Source organism: Podarcis liolepis (assembly GCF_965112155.1).
Source record: "Podarcis liolepis genome assembly, chromosome: 6".
Classification (NCBI taxonomy): Eukaryota; Metazoa; Chordata; class Lepidosauria; order Squamata; family Lacertidae; genus Podarcis; species Podarcis liolepis.
In genome coordinates, this window is record NC_139559.1 from 87,444,622 (window position 1) to 87,472,539 (window position 27,918).

General features: G+C 45.0%; 1 protein-coding gene across 2 annotated transcripts in view; it reads left to right on the top strand.

Annotated features, from left to right (window-relative positions):
- Window positions 1–27,918, top strand: part of LMX1A (LIM homeobox transcription factor 1 alpha) — a 66,092-nt gene that overhangs the window by 33,505 nt on the left and 4,669 nt on the right. For both annotated transcript variants that reach the window (XM_083506842.1, XM_083506843.1), the window contains 3 exons: window positions 15,818–16,050; window positions 25,053–25,222; window positions 27,402–27,479. In XM_083506842.1, the coding sequence (XP_083362968.1) occupies window positions 15,818–16,050; window positions 25,053–25,222; window positions 27,402–27,479 (481 nt within the window). The remainder of the gene's footprint in view (window positions 1–15,817; window positions 16,051–25,052; window positions 25,223–27,401; window positions 27,480–27,918) is intronic.

Consider the following 27,918-nt stretch of genomic DNA (forward strand, 5'->3'; position numbering starts at 1 on the left):
CCTAGGTAACTCTGCTTCCTGTACTATTTTGATTTGACTAATTTGGCTGTTGTTGTTGTTTTTAACTTTTTTAAAAAACCAGATCCTAAGCTGTTATAATTTAAGAAATATAACCTCTTTTGATGACACTTCTTGCATCTCTAGTCTTCGTTATGGGCACGAGGCAACGCCAGCACATCTGAGTCATAACCAACAACTGCTCTGCGTAATGTGACACCATTACATTATTTGGTCACCTTTGAGTTTTGTGCAGCGTGTACCACTAGCAACTCTTGCATCATTCATCCCATGAAGTACAGTTACACATGTGACGGCAAGCTTATCGTGAGACTATCTGACTGTGTTTGAACGAAAATCTGTCTGTACCAAAGAATACAGCCAAGTAGCATTGGTAGACAACAATAGTAATATTATGTGGAAATCTTTTCGCTCCATAACTAAGCGTGGGGCTCACTCAGTTCAGTGGGGCTTACTCCTGAGTAAAAATACAAAGCCCGTTTCCTTTTGGCTTAGCATTTCCTGTTCGTTCAAGATACATTTGTTCAGCAAATCCTGAGCAGGATAGAGAAAGCGCATGCATATAGATGAGGGAGCAAAGGGTTGTATGAATGAGGAATGCCTCTTTTGAGACACTTAGATCCACTGTCCAGTTGGGGTTTGGGAGATTCTCATCTGGCTTGTAACTGATACCACAACAGCTGTTTTTCATTTTATAAATTAAATTTTGAAAACCAGTGGATTGCACGTTTCGGCTATAGAGCTTGTAAAAAAAAGGAGGAGGAGGATCAACAAAAATAATTTCCCACCTGCCACAGGGGAATGAGCTGATAAATGAAAAGATGAAAGATTAGATCATGAAGTCAGAGTCTAACTGGAAACGGATAACTCCATTTTACAATCTCAGGCTTCCCCTCCGCAACTCTGTTTGTTCATCGACTATAGTTTACTCTGATTCAATGTTATATTGCCCACTGATTTTATGGCAGCTAATTCCTACGGAAATATAACAAACCATGCCTCGTCCTAAAAGGATATTGCTTTTGAGCTACTTGGAATTATCAGTGATGGGGGACTAGGATTGACAAGGAACCTGCACCTTGGATGTACCTGACAGCTTCTTTACTGGCACACCTGTACACAGACTGAGCATCTGTAAAGTGCTATGTCCTTTTCCAGCTCTCCCCAACTGGCTTCCTGTCATAAGGAAGGGAAATGAGAGTCCTTGACTGCAGCTGAGGAGACAAAGAACCGCTTAGACCCCAGTTGGAGGACTGATCTGCTCCAATATATCTGCTTCCTACTAGCCACTCACTCAAGTTATCTCCACCTAATCCCTCGAACAATATACCCAGCAAATAATACAGTTTGCGTTGCTTAATCAAAAAATGATACAGCCATCTGCCACCTCTGTGGGGGCTTCCAGATGGGGTTTTCTTGCAGAATCAGTGCCGCTCACGCGCTGCCCACATGACATCCTTGTCACCAAAATGTCAGGCCGCTTTTTAAAAACATTTAATTCAACCGCATCGTCTTACGCCGAACGTAACCAAAAGTGCAAGTAGATAAATAGGTACCTCTCCAGCGGGAAGGTAAACGGCGTCTCCGTGTGCTGCTCTGGTTGGCCAGAAGCGGCTTAGTCATGCTGGCCACATGACCTGGAAGCTGTATGCTGGCTCCCTCGGCCAATAAAGCGAGATGAGCGCCGCAACCCCAGAGTCAGTCACAACTGGACTTTTAAAAAATTATAATGCAAAGGTCCCGTGCAAGACTTCTGTATCAGAATTTCAGTACAGTGGTACCTCGGGTTACATACGCTTCAGGTTACATATGCTTCAGGTTACAGACTCCGCTAACCCAGAAATAGTACCTCGGGTTAAGAACTTTGCTTCAGGATGAGAACAGAAATTGTGCTCCGGCAGCACGGCAGCAGCAGGAGGCCCCATTAGCTAAAGTGGTGCTTCAGGTTAAGAACAGTTTTAGGTTAAGAACGGACCTCCGGAACAAATTAAGTACTTAACCTGAGGTACCACTGTACAGTGGGACCTCTACTCACGACCACAATCCGTTCCGGAGGCCCGTCTGGAACGCCGAAATAGGTCGCTGGGAGAGGTGTCGTTGTGTGCAGGCGCGGGTGGCGATTGCCCGCTTCTGCACATGTGCAAACGGTGTCAACCCCTCCCACCCCGGTTACTTCCCCGGTGTCTTTTTATTTAAAATGCATCTCTGGGTTATTTGTGGGGAATAGGAATTTGTTCATTCCCCCCCCCCCCAAATATAGTCCGGCCCACCACATGGTCTGAGGGACAGTGGACCGGCCCCCTACTGAAAAAGTTTGCTGACCCCTGCTTTAGATCTTAAGGAAGGCTGAGCTCCTGTTCATTTAATAACTAAGTAAAAGAAGAAATTTTGGCATGTGTAAACCCCCACGGCAGCATAGCGTTTCCCCAACCTTGCACTACCTCTTATATTTCTGCGTGCCATCCAGCTGTTAATGTTTTTATTAAATTTGTCTTGTTCAGCTGGTAAATGAATGTTCCTCCCTTATCAAATGTGCATATTTTGATACAGAAATAGAAATTTAAAAAGCTGGCTCTCTTCTAGTGGTACTGGAATAGTAGTAATAGTGGTAATGGAAGGTGGTACTGGTGTACAGTGGTACCTCAGGTTAAGTACTTAATTTGTTCCAGAGGTCCGTACTTAACCTGAAACTGTTCTTAACCTGAAGCACCACTTTAGATAATGGGGCCTCCTGCTGCCGCCGCGCCGCCGGAGCACGATTTCTGTTCCCATCCTGAAGCAAAGTTCTTAACCTAAAGCACTATTTCTGGGTTAGCGGAGTCTGTAACCTGAAGTGTATGTAACCTGAAGCGTATGTAACCTGAGGTGCCACTGTAGTTTTGCACCCTGCACTATGTTCAGGATTAACATCCCAAAGGAATGAAATAAAAGCACACATCTACCAAAGCGTATCTCTAAAGAATTCTGAGCTCAGCAATTTCCTTTGTGTACCAGAACTGAACTGCCAGCCCTTCCATAGGTGAATCTACTTGTGGTTATCCCAAGCTTTCTTCATTTTAGCACTATAATTTAGTCAGGAGGTAGCTCTTCTGCTGCTGCTATTATCAGAAATCCTGGCTGAACTACTGCAAATTTTCCACTGGGATCCAGGTCTACTGACTCAACTCATGTACTACTCAAAGTTATTTTGATGAGGTTTTGCTCGGTCTCATATATATACAGTGGTACCTCGGGATGCGAACAGGATCAGTTCCGGAGCCCCGTTCGCATCCTGAACAGAACATTAGACGCGACGGTGCGTCTGCACGTGCGTGGGTTGCGTTTTGCCGCTTCCGCGCATGTGTGTGACGTCATTTTGAGCGTCTGCGCATGAGCGAGTGGCAAAACCTGAAAGTAATGTGCTCTGTTACTTCCAGGTTGCTGCGGAGTGCAACCCGAAAGCGCTCAACCTGAAGCACATTCAACCCGAGGTATGACCGTATATATTTATTAAAAAATTGCTATCAAAACACTTTCACTCAAATTCCTCACAAAGGTTATTTATTCCAGTTTTTTTGTAATCTGTTAAAGGCTGTAATGTCAAGGCTGCTCTAAACACAGTTCTGTGTGTAATTCCTGTGTGTCTTCTTCGTCCCCCCAAAGCAACTCCCCCCCCCCTTGGAGGTTATGGGATTCTCCTTCCTTGGAGATTTTTAAGCAGAGGTTGGGTGACCATCTGTCATGGATGCTTTAGCTGAGATTCCTTCATCGCAGGGGGTTGGACCGAAAGACTCTTAGGGTCTCCTCAAAGTCTACCGTTCTGTGATTCTATGATCCGACTGAAGGGACACTCAGCCTCCTAAATGGGCCACTGTGATTATATCTTCTGCCTAATCATAAATCTCAGCAGAAGGAGAAGCTCTGAGAAGAGCATTCAAAAGCTTCTGGGGATACGTTTAAACTAGGACTTAATAATTAGCAAGGTCTGTTGGACCCCCACGCCACCCTGGAGGGGCATGTTTATGCTGTGCTATGCTGCAAATTGCCTGGGAGTAATTAATTCTGACTGCTAGCTTCCTCCCTGTTTTCTGATAATAAATTTGACTAGCAGTGTTATATTTTCCAGTTATCTTTGTTTTCTTGGCGACAGATTGCCCCCCCCATTAAATTAAGGGGGCACGAAACTTACCTCCTGCTAACTGTAGCAGGGATTGTGGGGGTGGGGGAAAGTTTGGATACTACAGTGGTACCTTGGGTTACATACGCTTCAGGTTACAGATGCTTCAGGTTACAGACTCCGCTAACCCAGAAATAGTTGCTCGGCTTAAGAACTTTGCTTCAGGGTGAGAACAGAAATCGTGCTCCGGCGGTGTGGCAGCAGCGGGAGGCCCCATTAGCTAAAGTGGTGCTTCAGGTTAAGAACAGTTTCAGGTTAAGAACGGACCTCCAGAACAAATTACGTTCTTAACCCGAGGTACCACTGTATTTAGGGGCAGGCCAGGACTTCAGTCTGAACTAAACAGCTTTAGCGCATTTCATGCAAATGAAGAACTATAATCTTTCTAGGAAGTTGTCCTGAATGTTTATTTTGCCTTACTATGGTTTCAATAGCTTCTTTAGGTTTCCCTATTATTGTACAAACCTGCAAGACTTGTTTTACTAGAGAGGCTCATAGGACATGGGCATACACACATAAATACCCAACCCAAATGAGTAGGTATAACCCAGACAATGGCGGCTTTATTGTAACATTGTCCTCTCCCTTAAAATCTATTGTCTGTCTTCAGCTGGTGTGCATCAGTGGCGTAGCGTGGGTTGTCAGCACCCGGGGCAAGGCAAGTAATTTGCGCCCCCTAACCCGTGGATTTGCGCCCCCTAACCCTAATCCCCAGATGTTGCGACCGGTGCGGCCGGGCCCCCCTGCACCCCCCATGCTACGCCACTGGTGTGCATTTTATGTCTTTGATTTGGGGATGGGAGGCTTCAATAGCTGCCCTTCCACAAACACCTCACGCATATATTCTCTTTATTTTCCAGTGTGGTGAGTGCAGGAGTTCTTCCCAGCGTAACATGGCCTAATAGCGGCAATAGTGCTATTTGTTTTCTAATATTTCTTCATGCATCATTTCAAGCTACAAGAAGTAGGGAAACATAAAGTGGTTTTTATATGGGCGTTATTTCTTGTCTTCCTTGCAGTGGGCATTTGTGCTATAGCTGAAATTAATGGAGTTTTTCCGATATATCTAATTTTTGCCCTGGTAGCTAAACCTCTCAGAGCCTTAAATGTTGCTCTGTTGGCATGAATGGGTATGAATTTAGTCAAGGAAGGGATGCAGAGAAAGGGGTGGGCGGACCACAAAATTCTCCAATAAACCTGATTCTGCTGAGAATACATTTTACAAACATGCAGCTAAGTTGGCTCCTTTTGTTGAAGGGTTTGTTAAGCATTAGCTAAAGAATGCCATGGTCCAGCCTCCACAGTATGAAACCTAATTCTTCCCCTTTCTGGAGCCATGGCATGGGGTGTTTAATTTTTCTCTCTCGGTAGGGCTGCAAGCCCTCCGGTACTCCAGCCAAAAAACACTCATATTTTTGCAGGCTTAGCCCCTAACCCGTTGCCAGGCAGTAAAATGGACGTTTGTCCACCACGGGGGGGTGGGGGTGGGTGGGTAGGAGAGGCAAAGGGAGATAAGGGTTGTGCTAACAACCTCAGAAATTGTCCCTCTTCAATCTGTTTACTTGACAATGGCGATATTTTATTTACAGAAAGAGCACACTGCAAAGGTTTAAAGGAATGACTATGGGCAAGCCTCGGATATCTAAATCTTGAAATGTTCCATTGATGGTTCAAGACTGAGACTATTTGCCTCATGGCCATGGTTGGAGAGGTTAAAGAGGGACCTGTTAATTTTGCTGTACTTTCGTTTTGTAAAAAAGAAGAAAACAAAACAGGGAGACCTCAGCAGCAATGGCAGAGCCTCTCTGTCTAGCTTGGGTCCACCCTTCTTAAAGTAGAACGGCTTTTTCAAATGTGTAGTTGTGAACCAGGGCTTTTCCCCCAGCCAGAACTCAGTTCCGGCACCTCTCAGGTGGGCACCATTGCCATTATAAGAGAACAAGGGAGGCGTTCATGGTGAGTTCTGCCACCTCTTTTATTATTATAGAAAAATAGCACTGGTGTGAACACATGCGAGTAAGCAGGAGGGAGCAGGATTGTGATGGCAGGCATCGCCCCGTCTGACGTACTGTCTGCACAAATCCACAGCATATAGAAGTGGGACATATATAAACTCTGTACAGTCATACCTCGGGTTACAGCCACTTCAGGTTGTGTTTTTTCAGGTCATGCACCCGCCGAAACCCGGAAGGACCGGAACGGGTTACTTCTGGGTTTTGGCGGTTGCGCATGTGTAGAAGTGCTAAATCGCACTTTGTGCATGCACAGAAGCGCCGAATCGCAACCCACATGGATCACGTTCGCAACCCGAGTGTTCACTGTACTCACGGCCAAGGCCTCTGTAAAAGCAAAAAGCATTCAGTGAGTGCTCAACCATGCACACAGAGCCTAAACACATACAGTTAGTATCCTTACAGGGTCTGTACACACAGTCTAATGCAGGCTTCCTCAACCTCAGCCCTCTACATGTTTTGAGACTACAATTCCCATCATCACTGACCACTGGTCCTGCTAGCTAGGGATCATGGGAGTTGTAGGCCAAAAACAACTGGAGGCCAGAGGTTGGGGAAGCAGGCTCCTTGGCTTCGCGGCGATGCGCCTGTCCTGGAAGCCGGAGGAGGAACAGAAGGGTCTTCTTCTGTTCCTTCTCCAGCTTCGCTGAAAGGCGCTACGCCTTCTCCCTCTCTGCGCAGCACCTTTCCTGTGAAGGAGGGGCGCAGCACACACAGAGAGAAGGTGCAGTGCCCCTTCAGCGACGTGTCTGTCCTGGCTTCTGGCTTCTGCCTTAGCCCTGCGCAGCCTCTTTGGGCAGGGGGAGCCTTCATCCCGCTGCCCTGAGGAGGCTTGGTCCGGTTACCCCAGAAGCCAGAACAGCCACACGGTATCCCAGAAGCCAGATCCCTCTTGCTGTTCTGGCTTCTGGGGTTCAGAGTAATTTTTTCTTGTTTTCCGCCTCCCAAAACTAGGTGCGCCCTATGGTCCGGTGCGCCCTATGGTGCGAAAAATACGGTAGATGGGGAAGTGAAACTACTGTAGAAGAAATTTTGTGTTTTGAAAGAAACTTAAGAGAATAAGTGCTGCAAGGAAGGAATAGGGTGTGGATGGAATTTATTGTTTTCTCTTTGCCCGTCTTTGTTTCCTTAAGCCTTCAAACTTAATAAACAGTGAGTCCTTTGGAGACAGCAATGGATTCTGATGCACTTGCTATCAGCTGCCCACAGCCCACAGGATAGGATCACCCACCAACTGCCTCTTTCTCAGCCTGGGCTTCTATGTTTTTCTAAGCACTGCACTGGTGGGGGGGGCAGGGGGACCACCCTCCAGGCAACCTGATTTGGGGGGAGCAGTTTGTTTCTCCTCCCCCCCTGTTTCCATTTCCTTTTAAATGGGGAAAACGCATTATGCACATTAATGGCAGCTAAAGCTGTGGGATAAGGAGATGGAGGAAGTTCTTGAATTGTGTCCGTCCAGTATTTATCATGGAATCCCTGACTCTCCACGGCCTGTTCTGGAGGGATTTGAAGGTCATTGTTCAAATGCGTCACATACAACTATCATGGTAACAAACAGCAATCTAGAAGCCCCTGTCAATCACGTTCTTTTCTGTTCTGTCATGTCAGAAAAATGTTGTTCGTTGGGAGGGGCAGCCCTGCAAATCCCATCTATTTCCACACACCCCCTTCCATCTGTGATAGCCTCACAATTAACGCTCTGTGCCAAGGAAAGTCAGTTAAAGAAGGCAAATGTATCATCAGCCGCGCCTGATTGCAACTCCTTCAGTTGCTCTGGATAGTTTTATATCAGGTGTTAGATTTGGTGATAGCCTGTGGCCTCTATCCTATCAAGTAATGAAATAATGAAATGAAAACGAGGCCTGGGGGGCAGAGAGGAATAGGCTAGTTGACTTCTCATCTCACCCTCATGTAATCTGTGAAGTCACTGTTAGTGCAGATTCTGTAGCAGCACTCGTCCATCTAGGGTTTGAGAGGGTCAGGGAGGGAGAGGAGATAGATTTTGTCCTTGCGAACCATTCGGAGTGCTGATCTTTTGTCTCCAGTGTGGCAGGGCCCTGGCTGCATGAGCACGCATGTTTGCTGGATGCTCTCACTGCTGCTGTTGCCGGATCTCAGCAGACCTTTGAAAAATAGGACCCTCAGTAAGAGCAGCAAGTGTTTGCAATTAGCTTCCCCATATGGTGGGTTTTGTTTTCTGCATCTTCTCGGCAGAATAAGAGCCAAATATCTGGCATAGCACAATATCCAGTGTGGTGTTAGCTCATCTTACAAAAACCACAGGCTTGTCAGAGTTAAGTGGTGCTTCAGAAAGTCAGCGAAGGAATCTCCCATCCGTCAGTGGGTCAAGCTCATTCTCATGTCTCCTGTTACCAGGCAGCTCAGTCTACCACAGGATCGTACCTCCTCCTGCTGCTATCCCTGGCCAGGACTGGAAGATTATCTTTTCTTCCTCCCTGGGCTGAATTTGAGATATGATGTGGTGCAGCGCCTTGCGGCTGTCTGTCTGCATTTTCATTGTTCTTTTCTTCCAGCAACAACCACTGGTGGTCCATTTTGTAGGGAGAAGAAGCCCCCTTTCTTAATCAGCCCGGCTTCTTGTTGTTGTTTTAATCAGTAATATATTTCGATATTTCATTATTGGGAACAATAAATAATAGATGAAATGAAGGTCTGGGGGGGCGCACTTTAAAAATGAAAAAGCAGATACAGTAGTACCTTGTTTTGAGAACAGCTTTGTTTATGAACAAATTGGATTAAGAACACTGCAAACCCGGAAGTAGGTGTTTTGGTTTGTGAACTTTGCCTTGGAATAAGAACATGTCTCGCTTCCTGTTGAGTGTGCTCCATTTGTAAATTGAGTCCCCCACTGCTATGGGGAAAGCACGCCTTGGTTTAAGAATGCTTTGGTTTAAGAACAGACTTTGGGAACGGATTAAGTTCGTAAACCAAGGCACCACTGTACATACCTTGGGGTAAGGCTGGAGTATTTGGCCTAGGCTGTTTTGGTGGGTAAGCTGAAAATGCACCCTGAGACTGGAATGATTTAGGAGAGCTCGGTGAATTTGAATACTTTTCAGGGGTGGGTGGCATTATTGACAAGGCTGCCGTGGTTTTCGATTAGCTTTTCCACAATGAAAACATTACTGTCTAATGTCTGCTCTTCTCCCCCTTGGACATTGCCATCAAAATGAAGGGCAGTCTGCTGTGCTGCTCTAACACAGTTTGAAGGAGCAGGAAAGCATTTTTACTGGGGGGTGGGGGCTTCTGCTGCCTCAATCATGGTAAGGCCCCCACGTAATAGACAAATATAAGCATTTGCTAAGCCTCCGCCCAAGTTGCTGGAAATGGCTCCACAAAAGTTTGTGCATGCTATGTTCAGCTCAACACTAATAATCATCAGGAAGAAAAGAGCTTACAATAATTACAATAAATTATGCTCCCGTTGGACGCGGGTGGCACTGTGGGTTAAACCACAGAGCCTAGGACTTGCCAATCAGAAGGTTGGCGGTTCAAATCCCTGCGATGGGGTGAGCTCCCGTTGCTCAGTCCCTGCTCCTGCCAACCTAGTAGTGTGAAAGCACGTCAAAGTGCAAGTAGATAAATAGGTACCACTCCGGCGGGAAGGTAAACGGTGTTTCCGTGCACTGCTTTGGTTCGCCAGAAGCGGCTTAGTCATGCTGGCCACGTGACCCGGAAGCTGTACGCCAGCTCCCTTGGCCAATAAAGCGAGATGAGTGCTGCAACCCCAGAGTCGGTCACAACTGGACCTAATGGTCAGGGGTCCCTTTACCTTTTTATGCTCACGTTACAATAGTTTTGGACATCGTCAGAATTATTATGTATCTGGTCTTTCATCTGGTCTTTGTTGTGATGACCTGCAATTAGATTTATGTATGGCATTCCATGTTGGATCTCTGCCTTTCATATAATGTAGCCCCTGTGGTGTAGCTTAACATAGGGTTACCAGACGTCCTCGTTTCCCGGGGACAGTCCCCGGATTTGCAAATAAGTCCCTGGACAAATTCCATCCCCGGAATGTCCCCGGATTTCATCTAATGTCCCTGGGAAACGCAGCAGCGGCAGTCTCAGCAGCCCAGAGCAGTTGGCTCTGTCTGGCTTCAGGAGCTGCTTGGAAGTCCCCATATGATGGCAGTGCAGGGGCTCAAAGACGCAGCTTCCGGGCTGCCTCCAACTTCCCTGACCCCAGCAACTAAGCTGTCAAGGGAGGCTTCACGCTGCCTATCTGAGCTTGTGTGCAAGCAGGAGGGGGCAGGGATCTCTCAGTTAGGCAACAGGAAGCCTCCCTTCCCAGCTGAGGGATCCTGCCCCCTCCTGCTTGCACGCAAGTAGGAATGGGATTGGGGCTGCTCCGATGGGAAGGGAGGCATCGCGCTGCCTGAGCCTCGCCGCCACGACTGCTCTCGGCCCTCCTTCTCCACCTTCCATGCCTGACCCACCGCGCACTGCTTCCCCACCACCACCACCGAAGAACCAACAACTATGGGGCTGTCCAGGCTCATGGAGAAAGGAGATATAAGCCTTGGAGGAAGGGGAAACATGGTGGTTGAGGTCAAGGCAGTGGCCGCCCCTCTGCCACTGCCATCGCTGCAGCGTCAACATCCCAAACGTGTAGTATTTATTTATTTATTTATTTATTTGAAGCGTCCCCGGATTTATTGAAAAAAAATCTGGTAACCTTAGCTTAACAACCCATCTGGGAACCTGACACTGTTTGGTATTTGGAGACAGAGATACCATGACTGGAGCCATGAGACCTTGGAACTGAGGTACCTTTGTCCTTAAGGTTTAGCCAAGCTCACATTTACTCTCACAAAAGCTGAGCACTTGGAAGCAGCTTTATTTTGACTGGGCATCTCATGTCCAGCAATAGAGCAGGCATGTCCAACAGGTAGATTGTGATCTACTGGTAGATCACTGGACGTCTGTGGTATAAAAAGCTCAACAACCTTGACCCGAACCACCCAAAACAGGGTTTTCCTTCCTAAAAAAAGCTTAACAACTGTGACCTGAACCCCCCAAAAGGGGGTAGATCACTGCCAGTTTTTAACTCTGTGAGTAGATCACAGTCTCTTGGAAGTTGGCAACCGCTGGTCTACAGTAAAGTTGTCGTATCTTTAGCTAAACAAGCCTAGCTCTTGCAGAGTTTTGCTGTAATTGCCACTAATAGGATTGCTTAGGAAATCTCAAAAGAGATCCAAATGATTGAGATAAAGAGACATGAATCGGCCTTTAAAATGGGCATCTTGGGTGCATAGAAGAAGAAGAAGAAGAAGAAGAAGAAGAAGAAGAAGAAGAAGAGGAGGAGGAGGAGGAGGAGGAGGAGTAGTAGTTTAGATTTGATATCCCACTTTATCACTACCCGAAGGAGTCTCAAAGCGGCTAACATTCTCCTTTCCCTTCCTCCCCCACAACAAACACTCTGTGAGGTGAGTGAGGCTGAGAGACTTCAGAGCAGTGTGACTGGCCCAAGGTCACCCAGCAGCTGCATGTGGAGGAGCGGAGACGCGAACCCGGTTCACCAGATTATGAGTCCACCCCTCTTAACCACTACACCACACTGGCTCCCAGTGTGAAGATTTGTCACAGCAGCTTCTGCGTTCTGGAGCAAAAACCTTAGGGCTAGCCCTAGTTCATTCGAACAGCAGATGAGGTAGTAAACTTCCTCCCTGGACAACAGGGATGCCAGCAAGATGGGACGTGGGTGGCGCTGTGGTGTAAACCACTGAGCCTCTTGGGCTTGCCGATTGGAAGGTTGGCGGTTTGAACCCCCATGACGGGGTGAGCTCCCGTTGCTCTGTCCCAGCTTCTGCCAACCTAGTAGTTCAAAAGCACGCCAGTGAAAGTAGATAAACAGGTACCACTGTGGTGGGAAGGTAAATGGCATTTTCATGCGATCTGGTTTCTGTCACCGTGTCCCATTGTGCCAGAAGCGGTTTAGTCATGCTGTCCACATGACCCAGAAAACTGTCTGTGGACAAACGCCAGCTCCCTCAGCCTGAAAGCAAGATGAACGCCGCAACCCCATAGTCACCTTTGACTGGACTTAACCATCCAGGGGTCCTTTACCTTTTACTTTTTTCTGTGCATGTTCACTGTATGTGGATTGGATCCACAAAAGAGGGCACAATTTGCATGAAAATATGCTTATTTATACTGTGTTAATAGATGCAAAATTAGAAGTCATTTATTAAAATGAAAATATACACCTCACCATAGTGGAGGAGGCCATAACCAGGTGTAAAATGTAAAGGGTAAAGGGACCCCTGACCATTAGGTCCAGTCATGACTGACACTGGGGTTGCGGCGCTCATCTCACTTTATTGGCCGAGGGAGCCAGCGTACAGCTTCCGGGTCATGTGGCCAGCATGACTAAGCCACTTCTGGCAAACCAGAGCAGCACGTGGAAATGCCGTTTACCTTCCCACCAGAGCGGTGTCTATTTATCTACTTGCACTTTGATGTGCTTTCGAACTGCTAGGTGGGCAGAAGCAGGGACCGAGCAATGGGAGCTCACCCCGTCATGGGGATTTGAACCGCCGACCTTCTGATCAAGTCCTAGGCTCTGTGGTTTAACCCACAGGGCCACCCGCATCCCGTAACCAGGTGAGATCCCCTCTAATCCCTATTTGTACCCTCTTGGTTTCAGTAAGCATAAGGCAGGGATTGGAAGCCGTCCCCACTGCCCACCCCATGAAGGGTCCCCATAAAGGGTCGTTGACTGATAGGCTGGAGTGGATCAACCAGGAGCTGAACACGAGCAATATGATTGATAGGCACAGCATGTCTACAGGCAAACCCATAAACAAAATCTAAAAAAAAGGGCCAACCAATTGAATTTCTGCTAGTCACACAGCTGTTAAAGAAACAAGAGCTCTGCTCTCTCCCCATGGCAACCTTAAACCATGCCAAGAATTCAAGTTTCTTGAGTCTTAAACTAGCTGCAGGTCTTTCATCAGTTGATCTTAGGCTGGCAATCCAGTACAAGATCATGTGCAATATTTCAGGTGGCAGGGAAGTGTTTTAAGTCAGCAGAGATTTATGGCAACCAGTGTTTAGGTGCCCAGGTCTGGATAAATTCAAGATCTAACTGGAAGGCAAGCAGTGTATTCTAAGAACGTTTATTGTGTTCTTTATTTATACTTCATAATCATTTCTGAAATGTGATCAGTACATGTCCAACAGCCAATCATGAACTCCATTCTTTGCTGCAACCTTTTGCTTCTGGGTAGACATGTTACAACCCCTTCAGGTTTCTGAGCTCAGCCACTGTGACACTTTCACACATTGTTGCATGTGAGACTGAAGTCTGCAGGTTTGTGATTCCCCCCATTGGCTCTCGTGAGCTGCCAAATACATGCACTGTATGTGTGTTTGTTGTGCTGGGAGGGCAAAGCTATATGGTGATGGGGCAGCAGTAGATCACAGGGATTACTCTCACACCTGTTTCTCCATTTTGCCTCAACCCTCAACCTGTCACAGGTGCAGCCCACTTGCCAGAATGTTCGAAATCAAAAGTTTGCAATGGCAACCCTGTCTCTGCAAGACGAGCCCTGCTCTTCTCTGTGGCCTGCTTGCCTTTTATGAGAAAGCAGTGTGTCGTTTAAAGTGGAGAAACTTTGAACTGATAGAACCCAATACTAAGAACTTGTCAAGAATGTATAACTTGCTGTTGAAATGGAATACACAAGATAAAAGAGTGAAATCAGGGATGATAAAGTGGGCACAAGATATTGGTCATAACATTATGTTCACTGACTGGGAACAGTTGTGGACCACCGGTATGAAATTTACGGCATGTAATGCCTTAAAGGAAAATATTATGAAAATGATTTATAGGTGGTACATGACCCCAGTCAAGCTGGCGAAAATTTATCATTTGCCCGATAATAAATGTTGGAAATGTAAAGAAACTGAAGGTACATTCTTTCACCTTTGGTGGACGTGCCCAAAGATTAAGGCTTTCTGGGAAATGATTTATAATGAAATGAAAAAGGTATATAAATATACCTTCCTTAAGAAACCAGAGGCCTTTCTCCTGGGCATTGTCGGCCAATTGGTGTTAAAGAAAGACAGAACATTCTTTATGTATGCTACAACAGCAGCAAGAATACTTATCGCAAAGTATTGGAAGACACAAGATCTACCCACCTTGGAAGAATGGCAGATGAAGGTGATAGACTATATGGGACTAGCAGAAATGACTGGCAGAATCCGAGACCAGGGAAAGGAGATGGCGGAAGAAGATTGGAAGAAATTTAAGAACTATCTTAAGAAACATTGTAAAATTAATGAGTGTTAGAATGAAGTGGTTTTAGAAATTAAATGGAGTACAGCTGTAAAGATTAAGTTAAAAGATAAGAAAGGTTGACAATTAGATAAAATTAAGGGTGAGGATTTGCTGAACTAAATATTTGAAATGGGAATGCAGAAAGGGGAGGTATGAGGAGGTCGGTTTTAAGAAAATAAGATTTTGAAATTATACTTGTTCTTTTTTAGTTACAGGTAGGTAGCCGTGTTGGTCTGCCATAGTCAAAATAAAAAAAATCCTTCCAGTAGCACCTTAAAGACCAACTAAGTTAGTTCTTGGTATGAGCTTTCGTGTGCATGCACACTTCTTCAGATACCGTGCATGCACACGAAAGCTCGTACCAAGAACTAACTTAGTTGGTCTTTAAGGTGCTACTGGAAGGAATTTTTTTATTTTGTTCTTTTTTGTGTTTGTGTGTATTGTTTTGTCTGATATAATTTGTAAAATCTCAATAAATATTTTTTTTAAAAAAATAATAAAGTGGAGAAACTTTGGGTCATTCCCCACCCCTTCTGCCCCCGCCACAATCTGGAGCAGCACACAGTTCTTAGTTCAGACTAGTTCAGGGCTGTGCCACCTTGCAGTTTCCATGGCTATTACAAGGTCCAAGAAGCTCAAAGGTTGATATTCCCTCCATGGCATTACAGATTGGTGGGTGTTTGGCTAGAACATAAGTTGTGTTCTAGAGTGAGATTTTCCTCAAAAAGTTAGAGGGCACCCTAGGTGAACATAGCTGTCAACTTACAGATTTGAAAATAAGGGAGCAGCAGCCTCGAAAATAAGGGATCAGCAGCCAAAATAAGGGATCAACAATTACTTTGATAAAATACATATTTTGTTGCGTGCAAGTGGCTTTAGATACCTATTAGGTCCATAAATTATCATATAGCATATATTCAACACAAAAAACAGCAACAATTTGTTGTTGACAAAGCACAGCTGGACATAGAAAGGGCCACATTACTTTCAGTAGCTTATTTAAGGGACATCATCAATAAGGGGCAGCAGCGGGACATGGCGCTGGGATAAGGGACGCTTGACAGCTATGACCCTGAACTGAAATTCACGGACACAAAAAATTGTCAGTAAAAGCAAGATTAAAGCACAAGCCTGGGGCAATGTCAACGCAGAGAAAGAAAAACAAGCAATTTCTGCCTTCCGTTGCCAGCACAAGATAGCCTTAACTTTTGGGGGGCAACGTAAGGGAGTAATGGGGTCTGTTCCAAAAGCGACTGCTGAGCTGACCACCCCAATCGAGGCCTAAACCTAACACTCTGCTTTGGGCCTTTTGCATGGCAGACTCTTTGCAGTGAAGTGCAGCAGCTGCTTTGGAGCAATTGCCTCCAGCGAGTTCGTCATGCGAGCCCAAAAAAGTGTCTACCACGTGGGCTGCTTCTGCTGTTGCGTCTGCGAGAAGCAGCTTCAGAAGGGGGACGAATTTGTCCTGAAGGAGGACCAGCTGCTTTGCAAGAGCGACTATGAGAAGGAGCGTGATCTCCTCAGCCTAGTGAGCCCAACTGCGTCTGATTCTGGTAAGGGGGTCTTAAGGGTGCTGCTGGTTACTGTCTGCTGCAGAAGGGCTCTGGTTGTGATATTTGGGGGTCAGGGTATGAAATGTTCCCCGGTGACATTCCCCAATCTGCTCTTAGTTTTATAATTCGAAATCCTCTGGGCTGCAAAATATCTATTATTTATTTCTGATTCACACCAACCCCAGGGGAAGGGAGCAGTGTTGTTGTTGTTGTTTAGTCGTTTAGTCGTGTCCGACTCTTCATGACCCCATGGACCAGAGCATGCCAGGCACTCCTGTCTTCCACTGCCTCCCGCAGTTTGGTCAAACTCATGTTGGTAGCTTCGAGAACACTGTCCCACCATCTCGTCCTCTGTCGTCCCCTTCTCCTTGTGCTCTCAGTCTTTCCCAACATCAGGGTCTTTTCCAGGGAGTCTTCGCTTCTGGTGAGGTGGCCAAAGTATTGGAGCCTCAGCTTCAGGATCTGACCTTCCAGTGAGCACTCAGGGCTGATTTCCTTCAGAATGGAGAGGTTTGATCTTCTTGCAGTCCATGGGACTCTCAAGAGTCTCCTCCAGCACCATAATTCAAAAGCATCAATTCTTCGGCAGCAAACCCTAACCCTCTTTATGGTCCAGCTCTCACTTCCATACATCACTACTGGGAAAACCATGGCTTTAACTATACAGACCTTCGTTGGCAAGCTGATTGCTTTTTAAGATGCTGTCTAGGTTTGTCATTGCTTTTCTCCCAAGAAGCAGGCGTCTTTTAATTTCGTGGCTGCTGTCACCATCTGCAGTGATCAGGGAGCCCAAGAAAGTAAAATCTCTCACTGCCTCCATTTCTTCTCCTTCTATTTGCCAGGAGGTGATGGGACCAGTGGCCATGATCTTCGTTTTTTTGATGTTGAGCTTCAGCTGAAGCTCAAGGGAGCAATATTTAAAAGCAATAGAATAAAGCACACCTAACTTTAAAGCAAGCAAGCAAGGAAACAAGGAAACAAACAAACCTGTATCTGATTAAAATAACTCCATATCTGCTTAATCCATCAAAAAAACTCTGTGGAGAATGTTTCCTCACAAGCAGTTAACCTGTTTCTGGACTGTGTCTGAGTTCTGACTTAGCCTTCTCCCCAACATGTTAGTGTTCTGTGCACAGGGAATTGTTTTGCAAGGAGGAGCGATAAATAATGTGGCCCAACAGCCACAAACTGAAGCAGCCCAGCCTCAGCCCAAAGGTAGTTTTGTAAACTCAGTTAAAACTAGGTCTCAGACTCTGTCAAGTCTCATGCATTGTCTTGAACTGCCCAATTACCCCCCTCCACTTATCATTGCGAATAAATCTTGAAGCAGTTTATAAAGAAGTAAATAAAAATGCATTCAAAGGCATTTCAGTTTCAAAAATAGTACAGGTATCTTATACCATTCAAGGCAGTAGGATGAGTGCTACAAATCAGGGGAAGCCTGAACAAACAAACGAGCTTTTAATAAATGCCAGAAGCACCCAAAGGTTGATGCCTCCTGAGTCCAAGGATGGAAGGTATCTCAGAGGACAGGCACAACTATAGAGAACACTCACTTTTATACGGTGACCAGATGATCTTCCACAAATTGCGGCACAATCAACAAAGCCAGTCCCTTGTTACATATGTCCCAATGGTCTTCCTGACCTCTTTACTACTTCTCATGTATTTAATTTTTTTAAATATTGGTCTTAGTGTTTTTATCAATATCCTCCTATTTTTTTCTTATTTGCTTGCCTTATTTTCAGCTGTTATATTTTTTCCTTGAGTTTGTACCCTTTTTTGTTCTCATTTGGTCAAGACTCGCATTTTCCGAAGGAAGCCTTCTTGCCTCTTACGATTGTCATGACTCAAGCATGCATCTATCCGTTCAGTGTGAGATTCGTTGTTGCAACACTTTATCCTTTAGTCGTCTCCTTGATTTCTTCCTCCATCTCAAGATCACCTTCCAAATCTTTGGTCGGGGTCAGGGGCGGGCAGTGCTGAGCAGTGGGCAGGGACGGCACATCCAATCAGAAACCAAGAAACGTTGAAACAAAGTTTGCAACTGGTCCTTCAGTACCCTGGACAGATCACAAGGAACAGACAATTTCAGCAGGTTCTTGGCACCTCCTGAGCTTTCCATACCCCCTGTGGTTCTGAGGGTGCCAGTCCCTTGGGAGAATCTGAATTCAGTGGGTGCTGCCTTCAGAGGTACCAGTCTCTGGCTTGAAAGACTCTTTGCTTGGGTGCTGGGGGCTTAACACTTGCGCAGTCTCTGCCACTGGCCCTCCTGGCATTCCTCTCCCTCCATGTCAGAGTCTGGCTCTGGTTGGCGCAACGAGAGAGATAAGAGGCAGAAAGCAGGAATGAGTAAGAATTACATAGGGAAAGTTTTCTTCTTTTGCCAGCTGTAAATCCAAGAGTGGGGATGAGACCTTTTTCAGAGAAAGGTTAGGATTGTAGGACGGACCAGACTCTCTCACACACTCGCCCACATCACAAACAGCACCGTGATGGCTTTGATAATGACCGTTTTGACAGAGAGGTGACTCTAGAAAATGCAGCTGCCACGTAGAACAAAACCAGCAAAATGCTGCCATCTTCTGGCAGATGGGTGGTAAATAGAGTGAAGTAACTAGATACGCAATGAGAAAGAACCAGATTTGATTGAAAAGACTCAATTGCTCTGTCCAGATAGTTCTCAAAAGTGAGAGCAGTTGCAACGCGTTCTTCGCGAAGGAGACTGGGCTCAGTGGAGCAGAAGACCGAGACTGCCAGACTTGGCCTATTGAGCCTCAGGCCCATTCCACGGCTAGCTGCCAGGTTGTCATGCGTCTCTGATTGCCCCTTAGAGGTACCATTCACAGGTTTCTTCCAGGAATATTTCCTGAAATTGAACACAACGCCCCAACTCTGATATCACGCCGAGCACTGAGTAGAATGAGGCAAAAGCAACAAAGATTCTTTGTGGCAGAAATGGATTATGGCAGAAACTTTTGAGGACCACAGTCCATTTCATCAGAAGCATGTCTTGTAATTCTAAATTGGAAAGAGATGGTGGTTGAAAAGTAAAGGAGGGAGGCCAAAGGGAAATGAAATGCAAAAACAATAGACATTAAGTGCTTCTCCAGATGACCTGTTCAGGGAGCATTTGTCCAGATTTGCTTGCACAAAGCTTCATGTGGAGGTTATGTGCTGCCTGCCTTTTACTGAGCATTGCTTCTGATTTGCTAGTGAGGAGATCACGTGACAACGAGCATTTATTTTGATTTATCTACCTGGTGGTGTCATTGTCACACATTTTTTTGTCCATGTCCCTTTCCTTTTGTTTTTGCTTGCAGTTTTATTTATTTATTAAAGTTCTTATGTTACATCTGTAAACATTACCATATTACATCACAAGGCTTATTATACTGTAATTTTCAGCATGTATACAAAGTTTATATACTTAAAGGAAAACAAAACACAAGGACAAAAAACTATTCCAAAATCATATATACACCAACACGTTGGACTTCCTGTCTATCCCATTGTATATTCCTTTTTTACAAATGAATGTACTCTTATTATTGTATATTTCTTTACATTTTATCTAATACATTCCTCTATCAATATGTACCCTTGGTCTTATTTCTCAATTCAGTCTCTCTCCAACGTCAGTCGAATGCTAGCATAGATAGCGAACCTTTACTGTATTTTTGAACATATATCTTATATCTATCCCTTCCGTGTCCCTTTCCTAAGGACAATCTGACCCCCTAAAGAAAGAAAATGTGCTTTAATCCACTTTCCTTGCACAGGGCTGTGGGTTCGAGCCCCACGTTGGGCAAAAGATTCCTGAATTGCAGGGGGTTGGACTACATGACCCTTGTGGTCCCTTCCAACTCTACAATTCTATGATTCTATCATTCTCTGTCTAAGAGGAAGGACAGACTTTCCCCCGTGACATTTAATTGTGAGGCTATGAGATTATGGCATCTACTTGACCAGTCAGCATATATGTATCTTTAAAGACCCAGTCAGAAACATAAGGGAACAAGGAGCACAATGCAAACTTAGGACCACTTTATGAGAAAATAAAAATAAAGAGCAAAGCACTGGAAGCCATATGCTGCCCATAATCTGCAAAGCCCTCAGTTCAATGACTCCTTCCCTTGAGCCCCAGTGTCCAAGCCTAAGTAAACAGGCGCCTCTGAAAGAGGAGCCCCCTTTCCAATTAAAAGTGTACTAACATCCCTCCTTTTCCTAATTCCCCCTAACCAAAGAATTTCTTCATCTTCATACACGAAGCCGGTTCTTCATCATTCCCCCAGTGAGCCTTGGGGTTGCGCAGAGGTCACGGCAGACAATATAAACCGCCTGTAGTCCTTTCCCATGTGACACCAGGAGGAGTCTTAAAGATTAATTAATTCCTACCCTGTTCGAGGAAGGCTTGAAAGGCAGAGTTAATTAAAAGCATTGCCACGCTAAAGCAGAATCAACTTTCCATCATTTGGAGGGATTTGGCGAGCAGGTGTCTGGGGTGGCGGGGGAACACGGTCACTCTTCTTTCATGGGATGGGATTCCCCCAGACTTCTCTCTGCACTGTTTCCCTCCCCCCTTCCCCATCCATTTCAAAGCATTTCCCTATTTCATTCTCCTATATGGACAGATGTGGGAAATATTTGATCAGCCCGTTTCTCTCTCTTTTTCTCGTATATAATTTTTAAATTAATTTTCAACATATCATTTTCAACAATAATTAAACGTACTTTAACATCTTATACAATTGTTTTGACTTCCAACAATCACATCTGAAAATTTTCCAATCTATTTATTTGATTTACATTTCTTATTTTCACTATTACATTGAAATCTCATAACTAGTATCTCTCTTCTTTCTCTTCTTTGCAATATTTCATATATTTCTCCTTACAGAACTTCTTGTAGCGTAATTTGCTGATTACAGTTGCTCTTCAAATAGTTTGTATATTTCTTCCAATCTTCTGCAAATCTCTGGTCCCACAGGTTTCAAATCCTTCCTGGCATTTTATCCAATTCTGCGCAATCCATTAATTTTGTCCGCCATTCTTCTTTCGTCGGTATTTCTTCTTGTTTCCATTTCTGAGCCAACAATACTTTTGCCGCTGTTGTTGGATATAAAAACAATTTTACATCCTTTCTATTAATATCCTCACCTATAGTGCCAAGTAAAAATAATTCTGGTTTTTTAAAGAAATGTATATTTCAACATCTTTTTCATCTCATTATATATCATTTCCCAGAAGTTTTTTACTTTCTTACATTCCCACCACATATGATAAAATGTTCCTTCTGATCAGCCCGTTTCTCTAGTCATCCTGCGAAAAAGAAACAGGAACGCCTCCTAGCAATAATGCGCTGAGGGGCAAAGACAGCACCAGAGAGGTGTTTTGCTCTAGTTAAGAATCTGGCAACATTGTAGACACTGAACTACCGTATTTTTCGCTCCATAAGACGCACATTTTTCCTTCTAAAAGGTAAGGGGAAATGTGAGTGCGTCTTATGGAGCCCCTTCTGTTCCTCCTCCCGCTTCGCTGAAGGGGTGCTGCGCAGCTCTCCATCTCTGCGTAGTGCCTGTCCTGCAAAGCCAGAGGAGGAACAGAAGGGTCTCCTTCTGTTCCTTCTCCAGCTTCGCTGAAGGGGCGCTACACACTTCTCCCTCTCTGCACAGAGAGAGAGAAGGCACAGCGCCCCTTCAGCGACGCGCCTGTCATGCGAAGCCAGAGGAGGAACAGAAGAGACTCCTTCTGTTCCTACTCCAGCTTCGCTGAAGGGGCGCTGCGCACTTCTCCCTCTCAGAGAGGGAGAACTGTGCAGCGCCCCTTCAGCGACGCACCGTCCTGGCTTCTGCCTTAGCCCTCTTTGGGCAGGGGGAGCCTTCATCCTGCTGCCCTGAAGAGGCTTGGCACGGTTATCCCAGATGCCAAAACAGCCACACAGTATCCCAGAAGCCAGATCCCTCTTGCTGTTCTGGCTTCTGGGATTCAGAATAATTTTTTCTTGTTTTCCTCCTCCCAAAACTAGGTGCGCCTTATGGTCTGGTGCGTCTTTTGGAGCGAAAAATATGACACAAACCCAGACAGGAGCCCAGACAGGCGCATGGAGATAGTGCCGAGTTCTGAAATCTCATGCTTACCCAAATGATTGGTCCCCAAACACAAGCCAACTAATTGTCACTTCTCCAATGCGATTGATTTCAGAGCAGCCAACATAATAATTTGAAGTCCAACGTGGGATATCAGAATTTTAAAAAATCAGTAGGCTTCCATTTTCTTGAATCAAAAATGTATTGCAAATTTAGCAGTTGAGGAACCTGTTGTTGTAAAATGCCAGAAAGCTCAGAAAAAATCTTAAGCACCTTTGTCTAGAAACAGTGTCACACTACATACGGCAATCAGATGTGTTTATCGAGCACTTGTGCTGTTTTCTGCAGCAAACATAGGGACAAGATACATTCCCTGTTGCCCACCTGGAGTTTCAAGTTCAAGAGACTCTGCGGAGGGAACGAAATCCTGAACAATAACACAATATTCACACTATATTTGACCAAAACATCATCCAGTGGTAAAAATGAGACCGTGATTTGCCAGCAACTAGAAAATAGGTTCCATTTGAGTGTGTTCTGAATAGACTCCAAGTCTTGGGACTTGATGCCCTTTTAGTGAAAAGTTGCAAAATACAGAGCATTTTCAGAAATTGGTCCAAACTAGGAGTCTGCCTAGTTTCTGAAATGTGTTTGCACAATGCAAACGTGACTCCTTTTTGTCTCATTGCCTCCAGTTATCCCATATTCTGCACTGTAAAATAAACTGTTGAATGTATGAAAACACACGCACAACATAGTGTGAGGTGCCTTTTAAAAAAGTTATTCAGAATCAGGAGCTATAAGTCTTGCATACACTGGCTTTATTAGAGCAATCAACTCACTGTTTTCAAATACTATTCATTAGTAAAATGCTACTATTTTGAACTCTACTCAGGCCTATTCCACACATGCAACACATCAGGAGATGGGACTGAGGTGGAAGTATGGACCATGCTTAGTCCAGACTGCAAGTGAGGATTTGTTGTTTTTATTTTTTATAAAAAATATTGGTTTTACATACTTTTATACATTTTAACTTTAACCGTTTCAAAACATTAAAGTAAAAGGTTCTTTCAAACCTTCAGACCCTCTTCCCTCCCTCCCTCCAAAAGTTCCATATTAAAAATATATATATTCTGCATCTTTTACTGTTATCTATCTGTTAAATATCCATGTTACCATAGTTTATTTCACATTACAAGTGTCATTGTATCCCTGCCAATGATTTTAACTGTTTACAGTGGTCTTTTAAATACATTAAAATTTTCTTCCAGTCTTTTGGAAATACTTGGTCATCCTGGTTTCTGATATTTCCTGTCAGTCTTGCCATCTCTGCATACTCCATCAATTTAGTCTGCCATTCTTCTCTAGTCAGCCCTTTCCCTCCTTCCATCTCTGGTCTAGTAGTATTCTTGCTGCCGTCGTTGCATACATAAAAAGTATTATGTCTTCTTTTGGTATCTCTTCACCTTTTACAGTGGTACCTTGAGTTACAAACACCTCAGGTTACAAATGCTTCAGGTTACACACTCCACTAACCGGGAAGAGTTACCTCGAGTTGAGAACTTTGCCCCAGGATGAGAATGGAAATTGTGTGCCGGCGGCAGCAAGAGGCCCCATTAGCGAAAGCACGCCTGTAGTTAAGAACAGTTTCAGGTTAAGAACGGACCTCCGGAACGAATTAAGTTCGTAACTAGAGGTACCACTGTATACCTAACAGAAAACCTTCTGGGTTTTTTTAACAAAGGTTTTCTTAAACAGTTTCTTTAACTCATTATGTATCATTTCCCAGAAAGCTTTTACCACTCCACAGATTTGCTGTCGTTTTTAAATGCACCGTGCAAGTTGAAAATTATCACAGCCGGGTCTTGGTTTAGGGCCAGAACCATTCTCCGTTGCTGCGCTCATTTTCTGTTTGCAAGGAACTGTTAATATGAGGGAACATTTTTTTAAAAATGGCGCGCGCCCCTCCATGTGCAACCTGAAGCGGCATAGTATTGAAGGCACACACTCTAGTGCCAAACATTTTACTGGAATGCTAACCTTGCCAATTAGGACTACCTTATTTCAGACATTTACTTAGAGTAATGGAGGCCGATGGCTTAAGAGCTTCTACACCTCCCAGGTAAAGTGTCCCGGCGTTTCACACATTCTAATTGAAAAGCCTGCTTAATTACTCTTCAGTGGAGTTCTGGCTGCCATGATGCATGCTTTGAGAGCCTTGAGGTGAGATTTCTCCAGTGCAATGGGGACATTCTTAAAGAGCATTTGGAGCTGAGCTATAGGCTGGGTCTTAGCTAAAAAACACCACATGATACCTGTACATAAAGAACTGCACTTGGTAACAATTAATCTCTGGGCTTAATTCCAAGTGTTACTGTTGACTTTAAAAGTTTGAAATGGTCTGAATCTAGGGTTAGGGTTAGGCTGTCTGAGGTTCCATTAGTGGCAACTGGAGCAAGGCTAATTCCCGCTTTGAAACCTTTGCCCAGAGAAGCCTGTCTGGCCATCTTGTTTCTAGTTTGCAGAAGGATGTTTAAATATCCTCCTTTAGGAAGGCATTTAGGCCACTGGGAGATGGCTGCTGACTTGCTGTGTAACCAGATTTGAGTTGAGTTTATAATCCTTTTTTGACTGCTTTGTTATTTTCTTACAACCACCCCAGCCACACCCCTGTAAAAGTTGCAACACACGACCCCTGGTTTCTCTCCACTGTCTTTCCTTTCCTTACCAAATGCTTCTGAGTGCTTTGTAGCCCTACCTGTGCAAATTCTGAAAGGGTTTTTGAGCATCTTCCTGTTAGTATGGAGCTTTTCCATGCAGCTTCTCAATTTGAGGTGATTTCGTTTTAAGCAAAGGCTGGCTCGTGAATCGCACTGTGTGGGATTTTATCCCCTTCCCCAATCTTTCAAGGTAAAAGTGATGATGAAGGGAGCCTGTGCAAAATGGGAGATGGCACTGGGAAAACAGCCGAGGAGAGCAAGGACCACAAGCGGCCAAAACGACCCCGGACCATCTTGACGACCCAGCAGCGCCGGGCATTCAAGGCATCGTTTGAAGTGTCTTCTAAACCATGCAGGAAGGTACAGTTTGATCATAAGAAGAAACTGGCACCATGAACACTGGAATCACCAGAGGTAGCCAGTTTACACTGCCTAAGATGTTGTTAAATCCCAGGGCCGTAGAGTGACTCCTGTCTTAATAATTCCTGGACATTGTGCTCTGTCGGTAGCAGTCAGATTCAGGCGTGTGGTCCACTAAACAGAATGCAGCCCAACAGGCAAGTGTTGTGATTTCCTAGGCACTTGACCATCACTCCTGAGCAGTCAGCAAAAGGACAAGAGAGATTTAATGACCCAGGCGTGAACCACTGTATGTAGATGACATGCTGATGGACTGCAAGTTGTGTAGCCCTGCTTAAGCCTACTTAAGCCTGAGAGCCCTTTACCTGCTGGGAAAACTCAAAAATTATGGGTTGTTTAGTTTGGAAAAAAGATTCCCTGCTGCATCAAACCTTTTAAACTTGCACTGCTGATAGGTTTGCCAAGCTTGCATAAACCTCGAAAATAAGTTTCCTGGTAATTCCCCTTTTATTCCCTCCTAAAAAGAATAAACACAACACAGTCTTGTATAAAAGTATAAAAAGAGTTTACTCACACATTCTGTTCACAAATGGATCCCAGAAGGCAGACTTAAGTTACAAAATATATACACCTGGAATCTATCCCATAAGGAGATAGTTCTTTTGTCCTCTCTTGCCAAGAGAGCATCTCAGGTTAAGGAGCTGTTGCTTCTTCAAGGAATGGAGTCAGAGAGAGAGATGGCTGCCTGCCCTGTGCTATTTTGTTACCTGCACAGGTAAGGTCATACCCAACTCAGGTCACATGTAGAGGAAGTTTGTCCCAGCACAGGAGAAAACAGGAAGTTTATCTACTGTCTGGACAAACATCCCTCTTCATGTGTAAACACGTCCACTCTAGGAATGATGTATTTGACTGCTCTGTGTTTCACACCCCACATGCCCGTGGAAAGCCCCAAACAGGATTTGAGCAGCACAGCACACTCCCCCACTTCATTTCCCCAGCAGCTACTGTTCAGAGGATGTGGGTGGCGCTGTGGTCTAAACCACTGAGCCTCTTGGGCTTGCCAGTCGAAACCGCATGACAGGGTGAGCTTCTGTTGCTCTGTCCCTGCTCCTGCCAACCCAGCAGTTCAAAAGCACACCAGTGCAAGTAGATAAATAGGTGCTGCTGTGGCGGGAAGGTGAACGGCATTTCTGTGTGCTCTGGTTTCTGTCACGGTGTCCCGTTGCACCAGAAGCGGTTTAGTCATGCTAGCTACATGACCCGGAAAGCTGGCAAACTCTGGCTCCCTCGGCCTGAAAGCAAGATGAGCACTGCAACCCCCTAGTCGCCTTTGACTGGACTTAACTGTCCAGGGGTCCTTTACCTTTCTTACCTTTACAGGGAAAAACTAAAGAGTTGTGGGTTCTTTAGAAAAATAATAATCCCACATTAAACCATAAGATCCCTGCTGGATCAAACCAAAGACCCAGCTATTCCTATACCCTGTTCTCACAATGGCCAGTGACATGCCCGTGGCAAGCCCTTGCCCACTTCATTTCCCCAGCCACTACTCTTTAGAGGCATACTCTACAATAGTCATTGTAGCTAATAGCCATTTCTCTAAACCCATCCAATTGGTGTCCATTGCTACCTCTTGTGGGATAAAATTCCATAGTTTACGCACTGAGCGAAGAAGCACTTTCCTTTGTCTGTTCTGCATCTTCCAACATTCAGTGTTATGAGACAGTAAAGAAAACCTTTCTTCACCCGCTTTCTCCATGCCATGCATAATTTTTAAAACTTCTATCCTGTCACCTGCTACTAGCCTTTGCTCTAAACCAAAAAGTCCCAAATGCTGCAACTCCCCCCCCCCCCAGGGGAGTTGCTTCATCCCTGTGATCACTTTTGATGCGCACTGAACAGTATTCTGCGTGTTTTCACAGCTCCCCTGTTTGGAGACACATGCTTGAAATCTGACTGCCGAACTCCCAAAACTTCCAGTTCTTAAGGTTTTGGATTTTGGTGAGAAATCTAGGGAGCAACTGCAAACGTTGAGATTTTGTGCCACAATGAAAAAAACCCTTTTATGAAAATGTTGAAATTTGTGTTGAGAGTCCTACACATTTAGTATTTTGCTGATCCTTTTGCCTCTGTTTTAAACGAATAATCATGTCTGCTGTTCTGACATTTCATGAAGGTAAGGGAAACGTTAGCAGCCGAGACGGGTCTGAGTGTCCGAGTTGTTCAGGTCTGGTTCCAGAATCAAAGAGCTAAGGTAACAACATTTCTCCTTGAATCACTTACTACATAATGACACTGGGGCCTTTCATCCATTTTTAGATAGGAGGGCTATCTATCTAAACTTAAAATGTAGTCCTAGTTTGGAGTAGGAATAGGCAATTTGCAGATTGCATTTTTGGATTTGGGAAGCTATCTTACAGACCATCTAGCATAGTTGCACTGAGCTGCACAGGCTGGCAGAAGTTGTATGGTTGAGCCCTGGTGGAAATAATGACACATGACACAATTATTAAGGTTAATGGGCTAAAAAAGGCCACACCTTTATTGGTTACAGGTGATGAGCAGTATTGGCTTAGGCATTGGTCCTAACTGACTATATCTGACTTCAGCCCGTCCGCTCGACATCTGGGAAGGGTTAACCACCAATAGGGGGAGTCCTGCTGATGCACATCAACTAGGAACTCCCCCCAGGG